Source organism: Globicephala melas, chromosome 4 (genome assembly GCF_963455315.2).
Source record: "Globicephala melas chromosome 4, mGloMel1.2, whole genome shotgun sequence".
NCBI classification, from domain to species: domain Eukaryota; kingdom Metazoa; phylum Chordata; class Mammalia; order Artiodactyla; family Delphinidae; genus Globicephala; species Globicephala melas.
The window spans coordinates 61,531,800-61,558,527 of NC_083317.1; the positions used below are offsets into that span (position 1 = coordinate 61,531,800).

The window sequence follows — 26,728 nt, forward strand, 5'->3', positions numbered from 1 at the left end:
CCGTTGCGGAGCACAGGCTCTGGACGCACAGGCTCAGCGGCCATGGCTCATGGGCCTAGCCGCTCCGTGGCATGTGGGATCTTCCCAGACTGGGGCACGAACCCATGTCCCCTGCATCGACAGGTGGACTCTCAACCACTGCGCCACCAGGGAAGCCCGGTTCCTTATTTTAAATGCCAATGTTACCTTGGATGTAACAAGAAGGATTAGATGAAATCTAATCTATGTCATATATCATGTGCAGAATGGTATACAGAGATCCAGTGTGTGCCTAAAGGATGCGATTTCTCCTGAACCAAGGCTATCTGTGCCTTCACATGTACCAAAACTTTTCAGAAGACAATATGTATCCTATAAATGGGTAATCGTGATGAAACATTGGAAGTTAATTTGCATTTACATTGTTTACAATAATATGCCATGACATTATGCCTAACTTTGGAATTTTGCCTCTGGGGCAAAAAAAGTGTAATCTTCTTTTTCCAGGCTATGCTTTTCTGCTTTTCATGATACCATATAAACTACCCAGTAGCACCAAACTGGGTGTCTGTGATTGAAATGTAACAGAGGAGCAATCTAGTCTGCTAATCTGAATCTTTCAGGCCCAGAATGGACTGATAATAAAGAGACCTGCCAAGCGCCTTAGGCTAAAGTGTGCCTTTTGACACTAATGATCTAATTCAGCTATCTACTTTGTCCCAGTTTCAGCCTTCTCTTTCTCTGTGGCCCTAGGGACTCAAAGGAAAACACAGGAGGTGAGGAGGCCTAGCCTCAGCTCTATCACTGGTTGCATCACTCTCTCTCTAGGCCTTGGTTTCCATGGCTATGAAAGAACATGGTTTGATGATTTCTCCTAGATCTCACATGTTGGGCTAAGTGAGTCTATGCATGTGGAAATTTAAGACAGGAATTCTTGGTCATATGTGTGGGATAGCTCCAACTATCTCTAAAAGCAGGAGGCAATGGGGTAGGAATAGAAAATTCTGACTGTTGCTTGATATAAACATTTTCAGTAAAATCAAGGAAACTATTCCCAAACAGGAATGTGGCTCAGCTTATCATCCTTATTGTGGTCTAAGCCCACTAGGGTACTTATTAAAATGCATTTCAGGCCCTCTGTAGTGCTATGCCAGGCTTCTTCAGTCAGCGTCATGGAATCTGCTTTACACAAGAACCCTGGGGGTAAAATACACAAGCTGAAGTTGGAAATCCTTCGTCTAGGTGAATGAGCACTTTTTCTGCTCATCTGTAATTTGGTTGGGAGAAAATCATTAGCCCACCCTAAACTTCAGTTTTATAATAATGGAAACATTATCCATCTTTCCTGTTTCCCAGAAAGTGTTAGTATCTTAGTAGGACAGCCTCTTAGAAAACAGCTTCTTAGAAGAGCAAGCAATTTCTTAGTTACGAATGGCTTGTTTTTCAAAAATAAACTTGAAACTTAAGACACTTTTGCCACAGAAATAACATAAAATGGTGTTAATGTTTCCAGACCTGTCTATAAAATTCAGGTTGATCTCAAATGTAGCTGGAATTCTGAACATTTGCAGTGAAAACATACGAGAAAACAATAATAATATCGGGTTTGGGAATGTAATAGAACCAGTTCTTTATATCGAATTTCACACACACACACCCTTAAAACTTCCCTTTTCTGATCTGTAGGTGTTATGCTAGCCCCATTCAACAGTAGCCAGAATGGAAATTACAGCAAAACTATTGTTTATGAGGTAACTTTGTATCATGTTGGGATTCTCAAGAGGAATGAGAAGAGGGATGAATAAAAAGGAAATTTCCCATGCCCATTGGGCAAAAGGAGAAGTACCATTGTGGGGAAGTGAACTCAGGGCAGGGGGTAGACTGAGAAAAAGGACATTAAAGAGGAAATGAGTGGTTTGTGTGAGCAGGTGAAGACCTGAGTGGAAGTGTAGGAGAGGTGAGTTGCTTAGGTCTAAGGAGAAGAACCTGTTGGATGTATGGTCGCCCCTCCCCCATCCCCAACCCTACCCCAGGCAGAAGAAAGGAACAGTGGGTAAGGGATTTTGTCAATTCAATAGTTACCACCAGATGGCGAAATTGATCCCAGGCCTCTTGCTACTGGTCAGTTTATTGGGAAAAAGGGAGAAAAATATGTGCATCGCTTGGTAATTCATTCATTCATTCCACAAATATTTACTGAGTGCCCACTGTGCCATGAAGTATGTTAGGAACTGATGTTGACATGGCCAACACAACAAAGTCCCTGCCCTCAATGAACTTACGATTGGGGGGGAAAGCTAAACTGGCACAAGAATGTCCCTAGAGTATTAGTTAATATTCTTCTTACATAGTGAAGTACAGGCTTTCTCCTCTGGTGACTTGCCTCAATGTCAGCCCAGACAAAACCAAAGATACATGAAGCCAGTACTTCTTTTTCTCCACGAACCTGCCCACACCTGGAAGACTGCCTCCCAGCTTTCCCTCCAACCCGCCCCTTGGTCTTTCATGATCCAGGCTTCAGTCTTTCCTCAAATAAAAACGTACTAGCCTTTGGCCTCCTGCCTTCAAAATGTTTATCTTGTCTAGATGTCGGGTATTAATCGGATTAACCTAGAGAGGAGGTGGTACAGAATTCCTCACCTCTGATATCATCTGCATTTTAGGTAAGCTTGTTGGGTTTCTGGTGTTTGTGTTTTGTTTGTTTGTTTGTTTTGTTTTGTTTTTTTCCTTTTCCACAGTGTTTCCAAAGCCTAGCAACATTTAACCTTTTTTGGGTGTTGGATACCTCTGACATTCTTGGAAAACCTGTGGACATTCAACAGCAAAATAATCATGTAAACAAAGTACAAGGCATATTACTTCAGATTCAGGGACACCTTGAAGCCCATTCTTAGACCATCTCAGCCTTAATATCTATCATCTATCTATGTATCATCTATGTATCTATCTATCTATCTATCCATCTATCTATCTATCTATCTGTCTATCATCCATCTATCATCTATGTATTTACGTATCATCTATGTATCATCTATCTACCTATCCATCTATCTACCATCTATCTGTCTATCATCCATCTATCATCTATGTATCTACGTATCATCTATGTATCATCTATCTACCTATCCATCTATCTACCACCTATCTGTCTATCATCCATCTATCATCTATGTATCTACGTATCATCTATGTATCATCTATCTATCATCTATGTATCTATGTATCATCTATCTTATCATCTATCATCTATCTATTATCTATCTATCTATCCATCTATCATCTATATATCTATGTATCATCTATCTTATCATCTATTATCCATCTATCCATCTATCATCTATATATCTATGTATCATCTATCTATCTTACCATCTATCTATCATCTATTATCTATCTATCTATCTATCTATCTATCTATCTATCTATCTATCTGTCTATCTCATTCACAGAACTGACACAAATCGTGGGAGCTTGTGGCACAGCATTCTGGGAAGCAGCGGAAAGGGTTTAAGCAAACTTTCTTATTTACCCTAAGCAGCACTGGTTCTGATTCGTGTCTCCCCGGTTTCTGTCAAGCGCAGACAGCTGACGACTGACAGCTAGGTCTCTCCTCCGCAAGCCGCTCGGCCTTTGTCTCCCGGCCCCTCCCCCTGCATTTTGACTCCAGTTTCCGTCCCACAGTCCCTCTTCGCGACTCGTTTTCTGCCTCCTTTAGGCGTTCCCTCCGGCCTCTCTTTAGGGTGACCTCATCCCTTTGTCTCGCCCGTCAGCCCCTCCCTACGCCCTCATCCCCGGCTGCGGCTGTGGCCCGGCCGCTGGGACCCTGGGGACCGCAAGGCGTGGCTCCGACCCGCCGCCCCGAGAGCCGCCCTGGGAGCCCCTCCTGCGACGATCCAAACCTCAGGGGAGAATTCCTGCGCCCCCGGAACACGGGGAGTTTTGTTTTATCTTAACGAACATCCACAAACTCTCGTTGAGAGATAATTGCTTCTTTCAGCGGCTCGGACAACAAAAGCATAAGCCGGCGCCCCAGGCCTGTCGGCGGCAGAGCAGCGGCGGGGGCGTGATTCGCGGGCTCCCTCCTTCGCTCTCGTCAGTCTGCGGGCGTCACCACCTCTTACCGGCAGCGGCACAGCCGCAGGGCTTCCAGGAACCGAGCCCCCTGTCACCTCAAGGTTACACAGCGGGTGGGAAGGCAGAGGAGAGAAAGCTGGGTCAATTGCAAGTCGCACTCCTGTCCCTCCCAGTTTTCCCTTGCTTGGGGGCTACAAGGAGCACGTTAGCTTTGCTCTGGCTGTTGGCACCTGTTTCTCTAGGACAGGCGGTGGGGAGACGCGGAGCAGCGGGCAGGAAGATTTCTATGTATCGGCAGGAAAAGACCTTTGGAAACTAAACAGGAATACCTTGTCTTTAGCGTACAACAAAGGCGAGAAAATCAGCTAAGGTCAGCGCCAGGGACAATGATCCTTCATCACTGAAAAAAAAAAGATAAGCAGGCTTCCTTATTTGAGCTTTCCATTTCTCACGATGAAATACAGGCTCCACGGACAATTGCAAATGAGTTACTTTTGGGTGGCGTGGGGGGAAGGAGGGTAAATGGAGCAGATGGGAAGTGAGATGACTTGTGTAGGTGTGGCCAAATTTACCCCGCGGTGAGCTTTTTTTCTTAGTCTGGAAACATGGCACCAGCATGTATTTTCCGTTCATTCAGTAACATTGTTTAAAAATGATGAAAGAAGACAGTATAGGTGATACAAGCAAACTTTATTCAACACTTCACGAAGCCAGCAGTCTCTGGTCTCAAGGGCCCAAACACCTGCAAAACGGGGCAGAAGGCAGGATGCTTTTATAGGATAAAGAATAAGGAACAAAGAAGTAAGTATAGAGCCCAGATTGGCTGACTGGTTACACTGTTTCTGGTCAAACGCATCATTTGCAAGGACACGAAAATTATCTAAATTTCTGTTTGTTGACCTAGCACCCTGGGCAGGATGGGCTCTATCTTGACCTGGGAGAACTGAGGAGATGCGGAGGAAGGAAGACCCACCCCGTTTGCAAGCGATAAGGGTAGGGAGTTGATGGGAGTTAGAGCTTTCTCTCCCTGTGTTCTGACCTCTTTTTCTTGTTTAAATAGGTTGAAGCCAATTGTGGCATGGGATGAGTGATTTGCATATTTTATTTATTTATTTTTAGCAGTCTTGGTTTTTATTTTTCTCCCCAACTAGGACAGTAGATTTTATTCAGATTTTCCATACAGACGGACAAGTTGGCTTTAAAAAATGTCAAGTAAGGCATTCCTTTAGAAGGCTTTGCTCTCTCATACAAAGGCTTTGGGGAAGGTGCACAGCTTTTTGCTAACTGATAAATGACGTGCTCGTGCATCCTGAGAGGGTTGGAATTAGGTGCTTAAAGGAAGATGGTGTCTGCTTCCCTAATAAGGTGGGTCATTTGCTAGTTTGCAGAGCATACAAGTAAAGGCATTTTGAACTATGCAGAATCAAGAGTCTTGGTGTATAGGATTCTGGCCAGCAGACAAATTCTGTGCTCACTCACTTTGGTGATTCTTTCTGGGGACTGGCACATTTGAGAAAGATCTTAGTCTCATGATATGTGCAATGTACTATATAACTAATTTTTAAAGGTAAGTGACAGTAGAGGTTAAAGTGTATGGGAGAGACGCTGTCCATACAGGAGTAGGATTAGGTCACAGTCAGCTTTGATGCTTTCTTTATTTAGGGAAATAGAAAAATGGAACATATATACATTTGCACAAAATTAGGACTTTGATACTTTGAATGTCTGAGTCTTGAATCTCCTAGTCAACTCCCTTAGTGTACAGACACAGAAACTGAGGCCCAGAGAAGCGAAAAGACTTCCATGAGGTTGCAGTTGGGATAGGACCTGTTGGATTTACAACCCTAGTCTCCTGATTGCAAATTCAGGGCTTTGGCTAGTTTACCTGCTGCTTCTTATTTCTCTGAATTTCATAATACAGGCACCTCTGAAATCATACTTTCTTTCTTCTTTTTTTTTTTTTTTCCGGGATGCGGGCCTCTCACTGTCGTGGCCTCTCCTGTTGTGGAGCACAGGCTCTGGACGCGCAGGCTCAGCAGCCATGGCTCACGGGCCCAGCCGCTCCGCGGCATGTGGGATCTTCCCGGACCGGGGCACGAACCTGCATCCCCTGCATCGGCAGGCGGACTCTCAACCACTGCGCCACCAGGGAAGCCCCTGAAATCATACTTTCTTTTGAAGAGATATTCAAAAGGAACTGTGGATCTTCCAGGACAGGTGTGTTTAGTCTGAGCATGGCAGGCCAGTACATTTCACACTGTGATGTGCAAAAGATTTGTGAAAATGCAGATCCTGACGATCTGGGGCAGGGTGAGAGCGCATTGCTGTCCAGCTCTTGGAGGTACGGTTGCAGCCACTCCATAAGTGTTGAGCTGCAAAACTGTGGCCAGCACCTTTCCTCCTTGCCTTTCCTTTCTCACTGATAGAACAGCCCTGGGGATTTCAGGAGCCCTTGTTTTTCGTGTTACCAGGTCACTGTGCTCCCTCAGCTAATCTGGATGTCTTTCACTGCTTTGTCCTCACCCAGACCTGAGACTGTTAGAAACAGTCCCTAGAGACAGGCATCTTGAGCCGGAGGGTGTGATCTTTTGTCTAGTGACTTAGCACCATTTAACTTGCTTCCAACAAAACCTTTCACACATAAGCAACTTGCTCAAATCTGATGGTTAAAAAAGTCTTTTTTTTTTTTCTCTCGCACAAGTGGCCTCCCAGCTGCAGCTCATTTCTCTCCTTCTGGGAATGCAGCTGGCGTGCTACATGCTGAAAACTATGGCCCGGCCCCTGGGGCTCAGCAGGTCTGGGTGCATTTCCCCACGGGTTGCTTCTGTCCTGCACTTCTTCTCCAGCTGCGTGTGATACCGGGATTCAGGTCTGAATGCCTCTGTGCACACTCTGAGTTGAGCAAACAGCTGAGCAACGACAGGGCAAGACCCTTCGAAGGCAGGCAAGCTTCAGTGGCACCCACTTCTCACTTCTCTGATGCTTGCCTGCCTCCGAGGTGCTCTGCCGTGGCTCTTTAAGTTGCTCTGTGAGCTTTTTTTCACTCTTTCTTACTATCAGCTTCAGCTGTTCTCAGGAGAGAAACAATTTAATCCAAAATATAACACACATTCACCAGACTTTTACTAAGCCCTTACTGTGTGAAACAGGGGTAGGGAGTCTGTAGAGTGATAGAGAAGGTGAGCTCTGGGCTCTGACTGCCTAAATAATTAAATCATAGCTCTACACTTATTAAATATGGAACCTCCCCAAGTATTCGTTTTATCACCTGTAAAAATAATAATACCACTTATACATTATAACAATCATAATACCTACCTCATGCGTTTGTTATGAGATTCTCCACGCAAAACATTTAGCTCCGTGCCTTAGCAAAGTGATCAATAAATGTTAGCCTCTAAAATTATGGTCCTGAACCCAAATCCAACGTGGCGGGGTGGTGGGGAGGTGTCCCACACCATCAGCCATTCTCCAGGCACCAGCTGGGTGTCCTACAATTCAACTCAATTCCACCACAATCTACCCAGAGATAGCAGATTCCACTAGTGAAGTGCTCAGTCTCGCAAGACACTCTCCACTTCAGACACCAGTCACAAGCCCTGGTTGCTCCCTGTGCTTCTAACTGATTGGCTACAAATTGGAGGTTCCAACGACCCCCTCCAATTCAGGATGCCAATTGCAAATCCACGTTATTACCTGTACCTCTGATAGACTGGCTATAAATCAGAGGTTCCCATGACCCCCTCCTTGGATTTGATTAATTTGCTAGAGTGGCTCACAGGACTCAGGAAGCCCATTTACTCACTAGTTCACTGGCTTATTATAACAGGATATAACTAAAGAACAGCCAGATGGAAGAGATGCTTAGGGCAAGGTATGGGGAAAGGGTGAGGAGCTTCCACGCTCTGAGCGTGCCTTTCTCCCCAAATCTCCACATGTTCACCAACCTGGAAGCTCTCCAAACCCTGTTTTGGGTTTTGTATGGAGGCTTCATTACACAGGCATGATTGATGAAACCACTGGCCATTGGTTATTGATTCAACATCCAGCCCTTCTCTTCTCCCAGGAGGTCAGAGGGTGGGACTGAAAGTTCCAATACTCTAATCACATGGTTGGTTTTCCCACCCAGTCACCTCATTAATATAACAAAAGACACTTTTATTGCTCTCATTAAAGGAAATTCCAAGGGCTTTAAGGGCTCTGTGTCAAAAATAGGGATGAAGATCAATATATTATTTTATTATAAATCACAATATCACAGCCTCTATTAAGATGACAATATTCCTGTCCTCAGAGAGTTTACAGAGTAATGGAAAGTTTGAAGAATAAGTACATCCATTACTACAATGCAAAAAAGTCACAACTCAAGGAGTGAAAAGCAGTTTTTAGTGAGCCGCCTGAGGAGTTTAACATAAAGGTAAACCCTGCCCCAGAAATTGGCAAAGTACCCCTTCAGGCTAAGAATGGCTTTTACATTTTTTAATGGCTGACAAAAAATCAAGAGTAATGATATTTCATGATCCCTTACAATTATGTAAAATTTAAATTTCACTGTCCATAAATAAAGTTTTATTGGAACACAGCCATGCTCATTCATTTAGGTAGCAGCTATAGCTTATTTTTGCCACAGTGACAGACTTGAGTGGTTGTGACCGAAACCTTATGGCTCAGAAAGCCAAAAATATTTACTACCTGGCCGTTTGCAAAAACAGTTTGCTGATCTCTGGACTGCCCGTTTAGGAGGATGCAAGAAAACTCTCCAGCCAACGAGGTAAGGATTGGTAAGAATTTGCTTACCTACTTTCATAAACAGAGTGATGAAGGGTGTGTGGGGTTTCAGCAGAAATGCAAGAAGGAAAGATGTCTGTGGAGGGCCAAATTGTAAGTGAGGTCACAGACTTTTGGAGTGAGGAGTGTGTTCAGTGTGCAGATCTACTTAGCTAAAGTAACGGGTGTGCTCATGAGAGAAGCAGGAAGGGCAGCCTGGGTCCATTCCATGAATTTCTCAAATGCTGAAGCAATGCGTATATTCTTAGCTTGCTAAACAGTGGAAATATTTAAAGATTTTTTTAGGGGGAGGGGGAGACCACATTATGATGAAACCATAACTCTATTTTAGCTTAGTCTCATACAATTATGTAGCATAGAGTGGAAGACAGACCAATTAAGAGAGCTTCTATAGTGTTAGCTTTCAGTGTCTGTTTTAAACCTTAAAATAAGGGAATAATGTTCCAAGGTGGAATTTCAGACATTTGGTAAAAGGAGAATCTTTGTCTATGTCTTTCCTGTACACCCACTCCGCTGCTGCCACCAGCTATGCCGTTATTACCTTGATTCTCCAGTGATTTAAACCTTCTCTTGTATGTTTCTGGGCTGCACAGCCAGGCTGATGTGCACCCACTTACTAGAGGCTGCAGAGGTACCAGGCAGGTACCAGGGTTTGATATGACTTTTGCTATGACTTCAGCTTTGGGAGAAGCTAGGGAATTATTCTAACCTAGAGCCATCAAGTTGGCCCAACCAAAGGGAGAGATAGCTACTGAATAGCCCTGGGAATCTTTAATCTTAGTCTTGGGTCTAGTCCTGAGCTGACGTAGGAGTATCATTGATTTCCGATCAGTAAATCAGAATTGTGGGAAGAGTGGTTGCATCATCCTACCTTCCTGGAACTCTGGAGTTCAGGACAGGGCTTCCCCATGTTACTACACGTCTGTAAAGCCCCCCGTTGGAGTTTCACAGTGCCGGGCACGAACTTGGTGTTCTGTGCGGCTCTTTGGGTCGTAGAGGGTTATGGCGCCTCTCATAGTTGTCTCTGCATCAAGAAGAAAGGAAAGGAATTTTCATTGACTTTAAGACCTCAGAATCAGACTTAATACCTCCTTAATTTTACCCAATTACCCAGCCTAATTGTTCTGGCTCAAAGATCAGGTTATCATAAATCCTTGGAAGGTAAGTTCATCTGGATTAATCCAGAAGTTGGAGAATTTGCTTACCTAGTTTCAAAAACAGATAAGAGGGAATTTTCTCTCTTTGATGGCTTCAAGGGGTGCAGTGTTTTCCCCCTGCAGAACCACAAAGCCGGTTCTTTGTGCCATGATGAACACCGTCACTAAACTCCTGCAAGGAGCTGTGTGGCATAAATAGTATGATTTTTTTCTTTTTTTTTTTTCTTTTTTTTTTTTTTGCGGTACGCGGGCCTCTCACTGCTGTGGCCTCTCCCGTTGCGGAGCACAGGCTCCGGACGCGCAGGCGCAGAGGCCATGGCTCACCGGCCCAGCCGCTCCGCGGCATGTGGGATCTTCCCGCACCGGGGCACGAACCCGTGTCCCCTGCATCGGCAGGCGGACTCTCAACCACTGCGCCACCAGGGAAGCCCAGTATGATATTTTTTGAGAATATAGTCAGAGCAACAAGTATGACGTCCATGGAACAGTTCTAGATAGATTTCCCTATCTGCCTCAGTACAATTGTGAGTCAAGTAACAGGAATACTTGGTTTAAGAAAAAGGCAGTGTTTAATTCAGGAACTCTGGCTGGATTTAAATCCTCAGCCTCGGGAATAAATCTTTACCACCTGCTCAGCCCCTTCCCTCTGATAAGCATAAGAGTGACTCCAGTTTATTCATCTGCTTTTCTCATTTAATTAGATAGTCATGATTCCTGACCTGAAGCCCTCCCCCCACACTTCCCCCAGTATTGCTTTCTCTGCTGTCTTATATTTTCTTGCTCCTGCTTTCAGAATTAATAGCAAACCTGGTCTCTAGGCTGTTCTCAACGTCTCAAGTGTGAATCTTCCCTGTCAAGATCTTCACAAGGAAAATGAGTCACAGCATCGCCTGGGTGATGAGGTCATGATACCACAGTCCCTGCTTTGAAAATGTATTTGTACTTTTCTACTGTAAAGAGATTTTGACAGGGGAAGATGAAATTGGGGTGACAGCTCTGAAGCTGTCTTTTAGACACTGGTAACTAGCTCAGCCTTGGCAGGCACTGGCAGTGACAAAGTCATGCTCTGGATTCTCCCAGCCTGCACTCCACTTTTCACCCTGCCTGGGAGCCTGGAGAAAATGTCTACAGAGAGTAGACCAGCCCTGTCTTCCTAAGGTCATCTTACCTCACGTGCAACCTGAGTTCAAATCCTGGCTCTGCTACTTACTAGCTGTGTGATTTAGTTATTTAATGTCCCTGTGCCTAAGTCCCTTCACCTGTAAAATAATAGTACCCATTGCATAGCTTCACTAGAATTAAATTTAATAAATCTATGTGTGTGTGTATATATATAAAGCATATAATAAAGTGCTTAGAAGAGTAGTTGGCACATAGTACTATATAATTTTTCAATTTATTATTAGAATTATTTTCTGCAAGGATCTGAGGGTATTTTATAGTACCTTTAAAGAGGTTTTTTTTAGGAGATCATTTATTATTTTTATGAAATATGCATAGTCCTGAAAAATTCCTCCATAAGCTATCAGAGATAGAAAACCATAAAATATTTATCAAATAATGCACCCAATCCCTAGTCTCCAGAAAGCAGCAATTTTCACTTCACTTGTATTGTCTTCTTCTAGTCAATTATTTGTTGAGTTCTTAAATACCAGGCATTTTTAAAATACTATTTTCTTTCATCCTCAAGAAATTCTGCACAGTAAGTATTAGTATCCCAGTATGAGGGATGAAGAAGCTGAATTGTAAAGAAATTAAGAAATTTAGGAAGACATATGGGAACATATGTTTATGTATGACTGATTCACTTTGTTGTAAAGCAGAAACTAACACACCATTGTAAAGCAATTATACCCCAATAAAGATGTTAAAAAAAAAAAAAAAAGAAATTTATTCCAGGTCACACATTTGAGCCATGGCTGAACCAGAATTTGAACTCAAATTGAGCCAAAAGTTATGCCAAACCGTGTAATCAATGAATGTCAGTGCCCGATGACTTAGAGAGAATTTGATGCCAAAAACAAAGGGAGAGGCAAGAAAAGAAGAATGACAAGAATAACAACATTAGCAAATTTAGACTCAGGTATGATTTACAGATTTTTCTAGGGTTTTGTGTATTTGCCCTTCAACTATCCAACAGCTTGGGGATCGAAATCCAGTTAAAATGGAAATAAGTCTATTTTTCTTGAAACTGTACGCCATTTACCTGACATCCTCACCTCTTTCCACCAAAAACATTCAATTGTTTTTTCCACGCATGGAAGAATAAAACAACATATCTTGTAGAATCAGAAAGAAAACATACCTGCTCTTTTTTTTCTTTAGATTTCTCAGGTACTGTTCTAAACGTGCAATCACTTACCTGGTGATTGATACAGACCATTAAGGCATCTGCAAACTATTGTTGACAGATAGCAATGTCTCTGCAAAATCATCCCACCTCCTAGATATAAGCATATTGTACAAAGAAATATGCTTGCTGTGCCAGTGCAATTTCAAGAAAAATCACCTAGTTCCCCTTTTCAAACATGTTCCTGCCCCTGATTCCTCCTATATAGAGTCTCTGGAGCCGCCTCTGTTATAAGATCAGAAATACAGACCAATTCTGTTCATTAAAAAGTAATTCAACTAGTCTCAGTACTGATATTAGGATTGCTACATATTCGGTGACACTTCTTTCTTTTTCTGAGTGTTTAGTGTTCAATTCTTAGACTGAATTCTCTGTTAGGTGCCTTAAAATGTAGGGAGATTGGAGGCCTAGGTTTAAGACCTGTTCTAGCATTTGTGGGGCCTTCCATCAATCCGGGATTTGGTTTCTTCCTTTTACAAAGGGGATAGCACACTTGCTCAGCCTACTTCATTGTAATTCCTCGAGGAACTTTTTTATGAGGTGGAAAGTACTTCATAACCTGGAATATAAAAATTCAAGTTACTGTCATTTTTTTTAAAGCAAACGGCGTCTCGAGTTCTCCAGCTCCCATCAGCTAGGCTTCATGATGACGTGCGCTCTGATGACATGTTATGTACCCCCCTGCATATTACGTACACTGACACTCGGAGGGACTTCACTAACTAGCCAATGGGGGTACACTGGGTAGAGCTGGAAATCCCAAATCTCGATGTCCCTCTTTCCTCAGGGCCACATGCTCCTAAGCTAATTCCCCACAAAGTATCTGGCATCTGCATCCACAGCTTTTACCAATGATGTGTAAATAGAGGAGCTCTCAGAACCTGCAGGGCAGTTGTTTTCTTGAATGTGGAAGGGATATACCCAGATGGTGAGATAGAAATATGACATAGTAGCTATATGAGATTTTTTTGTGTGGGATGAGGGATGTCAGGTAAAAGGTATATATTTTGAGAACGAACAGACTTCTAGTCTAAGTGAATTTCCATCACCAAGTTGCTGGACCAGGTAGAGGTTTAGACATGGATAAGATTAGAGAGGGTTGGTGTGTGTTAGGTGGTAGAAGAGTGGGATTTATCCTTGACAATGTAAACAGATCTGCCCCCTTCCCAAGGATAGGGAAGAACTAGATTGAGTATGTGGCATACTTTAGATGGTTTTTTGCGTATCTCTCTGAGGATGAATAAGTTCTCGTGGACTCAGTAATGGTAATGTAGAAATTACTCTGAGATGAGAGTGATGATGACAATGATTATGATGAGAAAATTAGCTGTCCCTTTTTGAGCACGTAAAGTATGTCAGGGACTGTGCTAAGTACTTTATATACATTAACTCATATAATCCTCACAACAATCCAGTGAGATAGCCCTGTTACTCCCCCATCTTACAGGTAAAGAAACTGAAGTTATCTTGCCCAAGGTCAAGAGCTGGTAATTAAGTGGCAGAGCCGTGATTTGAACCTATACATATCTAACTCTACAGCCCATGTTCTTACCCACCAGGGAATATTGGCTTCCTACAATCTATTTTAAAAAGCACTAAACAAGGAGTGGGCTTGAGGGCAGGCCTGGTCTTTAGAAGCTGGATCACACTGAGCTCCTTTCTGTTTCCTAATTTATCTCGATTATAAAACAGGCACAGTGATGTGTTCCTCACATGGTTATGATGAGAACTGAACTGAAATACTAACTTATATGTGGTATACTCATTATAAAAGAAAGAGGCGGGGGCTTCCCTGGTGGCGCAGTGGTTGAGAGTCTGCCTGCCGATGCAGGGGACACGGGTTCGTGCCCCGGTCCGGGAAGATCCCACGTGCCGCGGAGAGGCTGGGCCCGTGAGCCATGGCCGCTGAGCCTGCGCGTCCGGAGCCTGTGCTCCGTAACGGGAGAGGCCACAACAGTAAGACGCCCGCGTACCGCAAAAAAAAAAAAAAAAAAAATTAAGAGAGAGGGATATGGCTGCTGGAGAACAGTTTGACGAAGGCCCAGAGCATTAGTTTCCCAGAGAGAAGCACTGATACCCAGCCAGTTGGCTGTGTACTGCCCATTTACGTGCTCTCTGATCACTAACATAACACGGCACATAGTTACTTAACAACAGCTCCAAATAAATATTTCTGGAGCATCAGCCATGTGCCAGCACTGTTTTAGCCACCAAGGCTTTGAGGATTGTACAAAACTGACAAGGTCCTGCTTCCAGAGAGTTTATAGTCCAGGGGAAGAGTCAGTTAAAAATGAAATACAAATATAAGTCAGGAGAATATAAGCACAGAGAAGGAAAAACAAGATAAACAGACCAACAGTGACAATATTTGGAGAAAGGCATATAGTAGAGCGGATGAGGAATGTCTCTCTCACTCACTTGTTCACTGAACAAAATGTATCAGGTACTGCTGACTTAGAATGTAATAAATTACATTTCATAATGAAAAAGGTTTAATTAAGAAAAAATAAATCAATAATCACTATTCAGTAGAGCAGGAAGAAATGGCAATTTAATTAAATATTTATCTCATCATGTTTTATATTCCTGAACATCCAACCAGAGACATTTTGTGGCATCATACCTGAAAGGAAGGCAGTTTTTGGCAGAGTTACCTGGGCCTTCTCTTCCTGCTGGTTGGCTCTGAGCACCTTCTCCAGCAGCTCTCGGGAATGCTCAACTGGGTGGAATTCACCTGTGATGGTGGTACAATGGGCCGTCTGCTGGTTAGGCGGCTTTTCTATCTTTTCCCAGGTGTACTGGCTGCCTGCTATTCTCTTGTCTTTCCCCAGTTGTTAGCAAAAGCCTCACAGTCCCTCTCATAGTCTGGTGTGTGAGTCCAGCCTCTTCAGCAGCCTGATAGGGAGTCCCTCTATCTTGTTCCCAGCTCAGTGGCCACTGTAGGCACCGAGACCTCTCCCAGAGCAAGGTTTACTATCCCCTCACCTTGTCCACCTCTCCCTCCTTCCAGTGTGCCACTTAAGAGGTAGTGAACGACTTGTTGAGGTAGTGAACACTAGTAACCGTAGTGAACACTAGCAGAGGTAGTGAACTACAATCAGCAACTCTCATCGGGGGGTCTGCTTTTGCTGCTCAACGGTCGAGCCCCTTCCTTTCAGAGTTGACTCTCAGCAGATACTTGCTTAGGCATCACTGACTTTGACCCTTTGTTCAGTTAGGTGACTTATATCTCTGTTTGCCATACCTAAAGCTTTTCTGAAAGAGTTTAGTCAAATTATTCTGTCTAGCATGAGTCCTGAGAGATAGACCAGCATAAGTATGTGCCTCATCTCATAAGTATGTGCATCTCCCCAGCCCCCATCTGAGGAAGAGGGGCTTCCTTCCTTGAATATCTAAGGGACTAGTCATCTCCAGCCTACAACCTTAGGACATGGGGCTCATTATACAGATCAACTCTAAACAGAGGGAAGGAGAGAGTCTCCAACAATCCTCTATGAATATTTTCACCTCTTTAACTTATGAAGAAGCAGAGATATATATTAGAAAAATAATTTGATTGCTATGATTCCAGACAACGCATGGAGAAAATGAATGTCAGTTTTTATATCTTAGATTTACTTCCAAGTGCTTTTAAAATTATTATTATCAATGTCATTTTGTGCCTTCTCTCCTTGTCTGACTCCTGTACCTTTATTTCCATAATTGGCTTCTTTGTTCAACCTCACTGCATGAAGTCAGTTCCTCAGTTAGGTGTTGGGGAAACATATACCTGTCTTAGACAGATGCTCTTGAAGTCCATCACTGGGAAATGAAGGGTATTAAAAGTTGACAAAATGGAATCCCATATTAATTTGCCTATCATCATCTTTCTGAAATGGCACTAATTGAGAGGTTCAAATTTTGGATTCATTCAACAAATATTAATTGAGCATCTGCTATATGCCAGACACCATTCTAGAAATTGGAGATTCAGCTATGAATTCATTCTATGAATGAAATAGACAAAGTGTTTCATTTGCTGACTTCTGTCTGTTAGAAGGTGCCAATGATAATATGCTCTTTGCCTCATCTCCATCTTTGTGGGACAGCTAGAGTTCTACATATACAAAATAAAATAAAAGATAAGTCTTTTGAATGGAAACTGAGTTCTCCGCCAGTAGTACTTTATACTGGGTTGAATATGCCACTTCATATTCTTTAGGAAGTAGCTGGGCTGTACATGTTAAATAAATAATATATGAAAGTGAGCTGAAGACCCATCTTTTGATCACCAGCTATTTTCTGAAAAGTTCACATTACTATTCCAGTTTCCAGTGTGGGATATTTGGTTTTCTATATAGTCAGCCAATCAATGAGCATTTCTTGCCCGCTTAATTAGGACTGTGGAGCTGCAGCGTTATGCTGCACACTTCATCTGAAGGGGAAAAGAGAATCCCCTCGCTACCACTGTGCCAGGATTTGCAAAGTCACTCTTGATGTCTCACGTTCCCCTGGAGAATTGCTCAGTTGTCATATGTCAGTGCTCCCACCTGCCCAGGAACTAAAAGAAGACTCTTCACTGGACTGAAAATCAGAGTTTAAAAAATGGTGGCCATTGCTGGCAAATGCACAACTGTTTCATTATACCTACTTGCATCCTGCCCCCCATCCCCTCACACTGTTAGTTGGATTTTCAAACCACATTGAGTGTTAAGGGACCCCTGTATCCCAGCTGTGCCTATTCATCTTTTAAATGACACCTTCTTCCCTAGAACTGCCCAGAAACCTGAAGACACTTCCTCTACAGAACTGGAGAAGGTTTGCGCATCCTCCTTTGGCTCCTCCATAAGGGGCAGTTCTCTGGACTTCTGATCTTTGACTAGATTCAAAGCAGGTACAGAAGCTCCACTGGGAGCTTCTTTAATTCTTGGACATTTCTCCTAAAGTATATGCTTTCAACTGTGCTCAAAGCCAACTAAGCTGAAAAATAGAGTGAAATTTTCTTATGTGAATTTCACCTCACTAAATTATTAATAAAAACTAGAGTGAGCCATAAGTAGGTATTTGTTAGATTCGTACATATCCATCCACACTTTATTCTGGTTCTGATATCCCTGGCCTTTCAATTTTGCTTCTCGGAAATATCTTTTGCTCAATCAAATTGAAAATATTTTGGTTTACTAAAGATGTTCTTAGAAAGAAGAACTGGTGCACACTAATGATTTTTAAAAGCATTTAAAATTCAATCCTGTTTCAGAGAAAATTTGAAGTATTATCATCGTAGTGTTTAGAGCTAGCAGAAGTAGATTCAGGGCCACATTTTTCTGTGCTTGGAAGGTTGAAGTATTCCTATGATAATTAGAAATAGTTAAATGAATTGAAGTGTCCCAGATGAATGGATGATGCTATTTTAAGTCCTGAAAGTTAGGCATTTATAGATTTTTTTGCCCAAAGCTCTTTTGGAACATAATAAATGCAAATTTTGGACATCTTAGACTGAATCCTAATTTGTTCACTCTCTCCTCCCCCAAGAGGAAAAGGAAACTATTAACCAGAGCAACAATGTTGGGTATGAAATAGTACTTCTTACATTTGGCTTTCTTATCTGTGATTCTTAAATGTTGATGAAAAGTATTGCCCTTTCACCTAATGGACTTTAAAATTTGACCAGATCCCAGCAACTTAGTAGAATGGCACCTTTCATCTTCTTCAAACCAATATTCATCCAAGGTTTTAGCCTTGGTTGAACAGTTAACATTTCCCATACTTTGTTTCCTTTAAGACTTCATAAATTACAGAGTTCCTGAACGAATTAATCAGTAAAAATTCTAAACTATAGCAATGAAGATTCCTGGAAAAAAAAAGTATGGCAACTAATAATGATCCTCTTCCTACACGTAAGGAAGTGCATTGGCATGTCCACATTAGTTAATTCATGGATAGCAACAATTCCATGTAAAAATGAAAGAATTTTATCAGAGCTCAGCACAAAGCTTGTTTGTGGCAACACTGAGTTTAAAAAATAAATCTATTTTTATGAGACTATGAACTAACTCTTTTTAGCCATTAAGTACCAGGATCCTCTTTTTTCTGGACTTCGTCCATCTCTAACTGACATATTTAGACTATTGGCCTTGCTTTATAGACAGGTGTAATGTCGGGTGTCTCCTTGAATTCCTGGGAAATTATTGATTGTTAAATACTATGAGCTTATTTTTTTTAAGTGTATTTTAAAAAGAGTCCTGTGTGGATAGATACAGTCTCTGTCTGCTCCCTAGTGTGTCTGTGGTACCAGCATAGGCACTCAGTATTGCTAAATGAATAGATGAATCAGGATGTTGACATGATGCTTTACGCACAATCGGCTACAAGAAAGACTAAGTTGTTCTGGGTCACGGATGCAATAAAATTGGACTTGGGGTTGGGTGGGAGGGGAGAAGACCTGAGTTCAAATACAAATGGGGCCACTGACTGATTCACTCACGCTATCAAGTGAAACAAGTGACAACTTTTCAGGGCACAGTTTTTCCCTTTTAGAAGCTGAAAGGGTTGTGCTGAATGTAGTGAGTAATCTCCAGTTTCTCTGGGCTCACATGCTTTTTGTTTTAGGCAAGCTCTTCTATTTCCAGTTGGGAAAAGGTCTATGTAGCCTAACATCTTGGGGTTCCCCCACAGCCAGTCTTGGGAAATGTTCTCTTTATTATTGTCACCTCTCTCAGCAAAATACACTCCCAATGCAATTACCTCTAGCACTGTGAAAGGAATTTTACCAGAAAATAACCTATAGTTTAAGCCATATTTATGGAATTAATTACAGGTTCAAAAGAAAGACACACACAGACACATCCAGAATCGTCTGGCCTAAGACCCAGTTTTAACTTAAAATATTCTTATTTCTGGATACCTCTGTTCAATCATCTCATCTTAGGCTGGTTTCCTCCCTCCCTTCCCTTCCTTCCCACTCCCCTTCTCCCCTTCCTTCCTTCTCTTCCCTTCTCGTCCCCTTCCCTCTTTGTCTCTGTCTCTTTCCCTCTATCTTTACAATTTATATTAGTTGTCTATTTCCAACCAATTTCTAAAATCCAGTTCCCCTAAATCTCTAATAATATTAAGTGGCCCAGCAATTCCTCCTGGAGAAGCTGCATGCCTGTGGGGGTACTTTGACCACCTACTTGGGTACCCAGTTCTTGCAGGATTGTCTCACTTCTCTCCTAACTATGGTTTTTCACATTCTCTCCCTTCCTGCCCACACCTTTCTGTCTTGTGTCCCTTATACTCTCGGATTTTTCAGGTGAGACTGATCCCACAATCTTGGCACCCAAGTCTAGTCTGAGCCTTTCTAAATAGTCATTTCAACATAGAGGTGGTGCACAGAAGCTTAAGTCCTGATCACGTGGAAAGTTACAGTGACAGATGATCTGAGAAATTGAGAGAGCGAGAGCGAGAGCGAGCGAGTGAGAGAGAGAGAGAGAGAGAGAGATTGGAGTTGGAGGTGTAAAGAACTTAGAGGGGCTCTTCCTTTATCCTTGTAAAGTATCTTCTTTATGTCATTCAGACTCTTGGCTTCCTTCTTTTTATGTTTTCTAGCGTTTTAAGTTTCATCTCCTTTTCTCTGTGTTCTTAAAGAGAAAAGGGTGATGTAGCTTTCTTGAGTCACCAGAGGGTTTTTTCTGTCCACTTGCCTACTCTGAAAGAATTGTTCTATTTACCTTCACAAGGAGCAGTATTTGTATTAAAGAACCACTGCGCATCAAGGCCCAAGTACAGATGTCCTATCATGTAAGATGGTGCCTCATTCAGAAAATGCAAGATAGAGTAAGATAAATTAACAACATCTTGGCTGCATGCTCCATTCACAACTATTAATTTAAGAGGGTTATGCTGCCATCTCTGAGCAGAGAGCTCCTGGCAGGGACAGCTGCTCCCGTGCCCCAGATCATGTTGTGTGCATCCCAGTAGGAGTCATCGAGAGCAGTAGGAGAGCGGGAAGGTGGTAGTGCATCAGAGCACTGAGCAGTGTGGCAGCATGGCACCGGGAAGAGGCAGCAGAATGGGCCCTTCCAAAGTGCTTTCATGCACTCCTTCACTTTTTGTATGGATACATACACCATTAACTGAGGAAGAAGAGAAACTTGCCTTGAGTTTTACTGGAAATTTATTAATCCTGCTTTTACTCTCACATGCAGCTTATTTTCAAAAATACCTTTGTATACTCACTAGCATGTTGATGGACCTAAGCAATACAGGCCCATATGCTTGTCCAAAGAATGTCAGACAGGTCTACATCATGATGAACAGGATCTGGGTCCCTCGGGCAGAGCTTGTATGACAGGTGGAAAGCATGCCTTGTGTTGGCCTGCTGTGATTTGCATCCTAAACTGGAGCAAAAGCCAAGGTCAGGCCAAGGTCGAGACTGGGGCCAAGCAGAGGACTCGGTACATGAGAAGCATTCTTTAATTATTGGTCTTTTGCTGCATTGTTCACTGCTGTATTTCCCTATTGCTAAGACAGCGTTCTCAGAAGTTAACCAGACTTATTGTTGCAATATATACAAATGTTGAATTGCTGTGTTGTATACCTGAAACTAATATAATGGCTATATGGGGACTATAAGTGACCACACTGGGGCACCATAGTGGGCAACGGAGCTATATAGAATTCTGAGTACTTGCCTAGGCATTTCTTTTCATGACTATACCTTCTATTCCTATCCTGTGATTTAATTTCCATGTGGAAAAAAGTTATTTGCAGCCTATGTTACGTTGTAACATGATCAAATGGTAAAAATTTTGTATTCTAGTCTCTTGCCTTCAGTGCTAGGATGGCTCTGTTGATGATAATATAAAACTAATTTTAAGTTTAAATTGCTTTGGGAATAAGAAATTGTGATTTAGTGAATATATGCCACTCTTTCGAAAGCGGAAGCAGTGTTTTCCACTCTTTTTTTAAAACTCAAGAATAATGACCATTTCCTGAATTCAAATTTTGAAGGCCTGGTATGTTCATTACTGATGTTGGACCACACACAGAGGAAAGCAGACGTCATTTTGTGACCAGCATTCTGACTTGTCACATCCTGAACAAACCCCTCAAAGCCCTGGAACTCATCTGCATTTTGCACAAGACCCTGATGGAATTTGCTGTTTAAACCTGAACCATATTCTTTGCCCCGAACCTACTGGTTTCCTGATGAGACCTGAAATCTTGGGGAAACAAATAGGCTTTTCCACAATATTTTTTTAAATCATAAGTTTTTCACAGGGACCCTCTCAGAAACCCTGGAAAACCAATATCTTTCAGAGGTCACTGATGAAAACCTAGGCTGGGTGGACTTGAGTTGTCAAAGTACATCCACAAAAAGGCTGATTTAAGTTTAGCAAAGGAGAGACATTGAGTTGGGGGAAGAAAGACATATAAAATAATGCCAGTGATTCTGGAAGGCCAGAAGGACATTAATTTTCCCAGAAACTAATGTGTTCTCTCCTAAATTCTTCATCAGAAAGAGAGGGGGCTTGGTGTGAATTTCCAGGGTATTGCTGATTTCTTAACTCCAAGTATGGAGCCTGGCACAGAATAAGTCATTCAGTATGCATTTATTGAATGCTGTGATTTGAAGGAAAAGAACATTGCTCCATCTCTCTTTTTTTCCCCCCCTTTTCTCCATAAAGGTTGAAAAAAATGATGAGGACCAAAAGATTGAACAAGATGGCATCAAACCAGAAGATAAAGCTCATAAGGCCGCGACCAAAATTCAGGCTAGCTTCCGTGGACACATAACGAGGAAAAAGCTCAAAGGAGAGAAGAAGGGTGATGCCCCAGCCGCTGAGGCGGAGGCGAATGAGAAGGATGAAGCCCCCGTCGCTGAGGGTGCGGAGAAGAAGGAGGGAGAAGGTTCCACTCCCGCTGAAGCGGCCCCAGCCGCCGGCCCCAAGCCGGAAGAGACCGGCAAAGCGGGCGAAACTCCTTTCGAGGAGAAGAAGGGGGAGGGCGCCCCCGAGGCTGCCACAGAGCAGGCAGCGCCCCAGGCTCCTGCCCCCTCGGAGGAGAAGGCCGGCTCTGCTGAGACAGAAAGTGCCACTAAAGCTTCCACTGACAACTCGCCGTCCTCCAAGGCCGAAGACGCGCCAGCCAAGGAGGAGCCTAAACAAGCCGACGTGCCTGCTGCTGTCACTGCTGCTGCTGCCGCCACCACCCCTGCTGCAGAGGATGCTGCTGCCAAGGCAACAGCCCAGCCTCCATCGGAGACTGCGGAGAGCAGCCAAGCGGAGGAGAAGATAGGTGAGCGACCTCCAGAGTCAGACGCCTTGGGGGGCCAGGCCACCTGTACTTGGGGGCCTATGTGGAAGGCCAGGCCCCCTGTGCCTTAAAGGGAGAGGGGACATTTCTAGAAGGTGTATTCAGGAAATCAAGGGAAGCTGCGCTGAATTCCCCAAAGTGGCAGGGCTGAGAGCTAACTCTGGCCACTACGTTCCCAAATATCTCCAAGCCTGAGAAAGAACTTGGGCAGGTTTGTGTAGCAGCCGGTACTAGACAGGTCTGACAATTACCTTGTTAACTGGATTGGCATAAAGAGTAAAACTAGGTAATCCTGGTTGAAAAAAATATTCTGTGTGCTGGATAGACTTAGTTTAATAAGTAATTACTGAGGCTACATATATTTTATGGATGGGAATTAGCTAATGTGATTATTTAGCTCTGGGAAGTGCCTGGTGTAAATGCAGCCAACTCCCTATTGATTCAGATGATGTAGTTTGTGAATTACCAGCAGCTAAAACATACTCTCAGACCACCTATTCCTAGCCCACAATGTGTTTCTGGGCGTTCTCCCCCATCAATTGGTGAGCAGTGTGCGTATGTGTATGTACGCTCAGAGAATGTTAATTGTAACGTTAATCGGGGTCAGACTAATTAGGAAAATAAGTCTGTTGATGTTGCCAAAAACAAAAGAAAAACCCCAAATATAGAACACGTTGTGAAGTCAAACATAAATTATCATTTTATTATCAAAGACACTACTTTCTACCATACACATACATAATTGAGGGTTGACTGTGATTTTAAAAAGTTACTAGATTCTCTTTGGTTTAGCGCTCTAACCTGGAGTGTTTTCACTATTATTGCCCAAAGAGCCTGTGCAGAATTGGAATAGAGCATTCACAGTACAAGATAAATTTAAGGGAACTTCACCCCTCAGCACTAGATCTGTCCCTCCACCCCAACCCATCCATAGTGGTGAAGGAGGCCAATGGTCTCCAAGGTCTTTCTCTAGCCTAGTGTGACCCATGAATACCTTTCAGCCCCAAACATTAAAGATAAAATTGCTTCTGTGCCAGTTGGAAAGGTTGGGTTTACTCCTTTAGAATTTAGTGATTTAACCCACTATGTGTCCAAGGACCCAGATTTGGGCACACACCCACACTGTGCCCTTGGGAAAACACCTACACCATGAGGATGCTCTGGGAAATGCCTTGCTATCTGACCATTAGATTGAGAAAGTAATTATTGAGTATTTGCCATGATATCCATCTCTCCACATTAGATACTGCAGGATAGTGGAAGATTATTCTAGATATTTTCTGGTCTACTTCTTTCATTTTACCCCCCAAATTCTGTGAGTAAACAGCCAGATTATATTAACTATTATTGTTATTAGCATTATCTAACTTCAGATAAAGCACACACCTCTTTCTACCAGTGGCTCATCTTAAATCTTTATTCTAACTATATACCTGCCCCAGGGGCCAGACCTTGAGGTTAAGAAGATGGGAATATTTCCCTGGAAAAGGTAAGGCATGTGATAAGAATGGTTTTGGTTTTAATTTACTCAGCAAAACAAACCTTGTTAACTACTCTTCTTTAGGTTTAAGTTCCAGCCTTAGATACAATGGCTAGAAATCACTTTGCATATGACCGACTACCTATTGGTAATTTTCATAAATCTTAGAAATTAATCATGATTTTAAATATAGAAAATATTTGACATTACTCAGATCATATTTTTAAACTGGGATTTCTGAAATTGTAAGTAGAGACAGAAAGACATAATGTGATTTTAGGTATATGCTCATGATTTGGAGTAATAGAAAGGAAGACTGCTTAAATCAATGGAAAGTCTAAAAATAATATATTTTAAAGGAAATTCAGTTTTATTATTTTTCAAGTTATGATAATTCCAATGAATCAATGAACTATTTTATGTAGTACATGCTCAATAAATGTCAAGTGATGAATGAATGAAAATTGGACAGATTCAATTTATAGATAATAATTTGTTTACTCATTCATATATTCTTTGTGCAGCCTTGCTTACTCCATTCACTTATTTAATTAAGAATGTGTCTGGTCAGTAAAAGCAATAGGGATCATGCTCTGTCCTAAATCTTACAATTTCTGACTAAAAAATGCCTCAGTTAGTCTGAGCTTAATATGTACATTGAAAGGTAATTGAAAAGTATAAATGAAGCTCAACTTGAAGGTAATCACAAAGGGCAATTTATTTTACATTGTTTCTGAGCTTTGGGTAGGTACTGCCCTCTTGGTTAGATCTTGAAATGCTGCCTATAGCTTCTTTCTGGACCGATGTATCTATTAGCCTTGCCTGCTATAGGTGACAAGCACAAATTACCCAAATATGATGAGTCTTATGGAATCACAGAAGCTACAGGTGACAAGGAGATCTGTCACAGCATAGCAAGCCCAAATTCCCATGGGCCCTGTACCACATTTTCATCTATCTCGTATTGGATTTCATTCTAATCCTGGTTAAAAGAACAATATTCCCAGTTGAGCACTACTGTTTGGGAATGGACGGCTACCCTGGGTGGCTTTAGGATTCTGTGACTGCCTGGAGGGGTGTAGAGACAGTCTGATACGGTGGAGTAGGATTGGGGGGCAGAACAAGCCAAAAGAGAGATTCAAGACAAAAATTGCTGTCAGTAAGAGGGTCAGAATTTTGGACCACTCTGATCACTACTTTAATACAAACAGGAATTCTTTCTAAATTATAAATGTTTTCTTTATTTTACTTCCTTTACTATTAGTGGGTTTATTACAGGTGGATGCCACTTGCATTAGGACATTTGGAACTTTTTTTTTCATTTTTTTTTTTAATCCTCCAACTATATCTTCCTGTCTCTGCTTTGGCACTCTGTTTGCACATCTCTGCATATGTCTATGGCCAAAAAACTTCCATGCATTTCTGATGATGATTCCTTTATAGGAGGAGAAGTGTTTGTGGTATCTTTAGGGTACTGCCTCCTTTCAGCCATGAGGAGAGGACTTTCAAGCCTCTTTGAATGATAATGTCTTTGGTGTCTCCTGCTGGATAGTGCTCATTGTATAGTGCTCATTGGACAGTGCTCATTGGACTCACGGTAAAAGAATTCTCTGCTATGGCTCTTCTTCTCCATGATAACCCGCTGACTTTCCCTAGTACAGGACTCCAAAACTTCTGCTCTGGCTATATTCAGTGATGTCGTATTACCAAGGGAACACATCCCGGAGGCTAGAAATCAGAGATGTTGACTGGGTAGCTCTCACAGGGTACTTGACTAGCACTAGTAGAAAGTGTAACTGGGTTATCCTAGATTTTCTGTATGTTGATTTTGGCTGCATTTTATTTTCGTGGTCTCTTTACCCTTTTCTAACTGAGGCCATCAATAACGATCCAGGAAAGAGAGGAGTTCTATTCGTCATTCCTCTGAATAGAAACTCAGTATCTTTCTACCTCTCTTCCTTCTTTTTCTTCCTCCTTCTTCTTCCCTCCCTCCCTCTCTTCCTCTCTCCCTTTGTTCTTTCCTTTTTCCCTTTCATTTATATTAACTTTCTACCATGCTAGTCATTAGCGTCACAAAGATGCATTAGTGATGGTCGCTGATCTTAAGGAGTTCTGATTTGGTAGTAGGCGTGGGATGAAATTCAGGGAGCGGTTTTGAAAACTATCACAGTAATAATCTCAACTCAGTTAAATTCTACAAAAAGATATGGAGTATCTTTATATGCCAATATACTGTGGGACAAAATATGGATGAGACAGTGCTTCTGCAGTTTGCTACATGCTAAAAAGGTTTTATGTAATGTGTGCCTCTATAGCCAAATTATTAGCAAAAGAATAATGCAAATTTTATAGTTTCTGGAAAGATAATTATGTGTAAAAAAATGAAATACCCAACCCACATTTTTGGAGTTGGAGAAATTCTTCACTTTCCCCAGAACAAAATGTTCCAAAGGCCCAAGATAACCATCCATGATATTCTTAGCTCTCCAGAGGATAGACCCACTTCCACCACACTCTGTGTTACATGTGAGATTAACCAAGGATATTTACACTTATTTGACACAGTGCCTCAGAAGCAGTTTTGATTTGATATGTGGTTTCAACCACTTCCCAAGTTTATACACA

At 42.2% G+C, this 26,728-nt stretch overlaps 1 protein-coding gene across 1 annotated transcript in view; it reads left to right on the forward strand.

Annotated features, from left to right (window-relative positions):
- Nucleotides 1-26,728, forward strand: part of GAP43 (growth associated protein 43) — a 92,973-nt gene that overhangs the window by 28,593 nt on the left and 37,652 nt on the right. Inside the window, exon 2 of the mRNA XM_030857075.2 lies at nt 21,996-22,605. Coding sequence (XP_030712935.2) covers nt 21,996-22,605 — 610 coding nt within the window. The remainder of the gene's footprint in view (nt 1-21,995; nt 22,606-26,728) is intronic.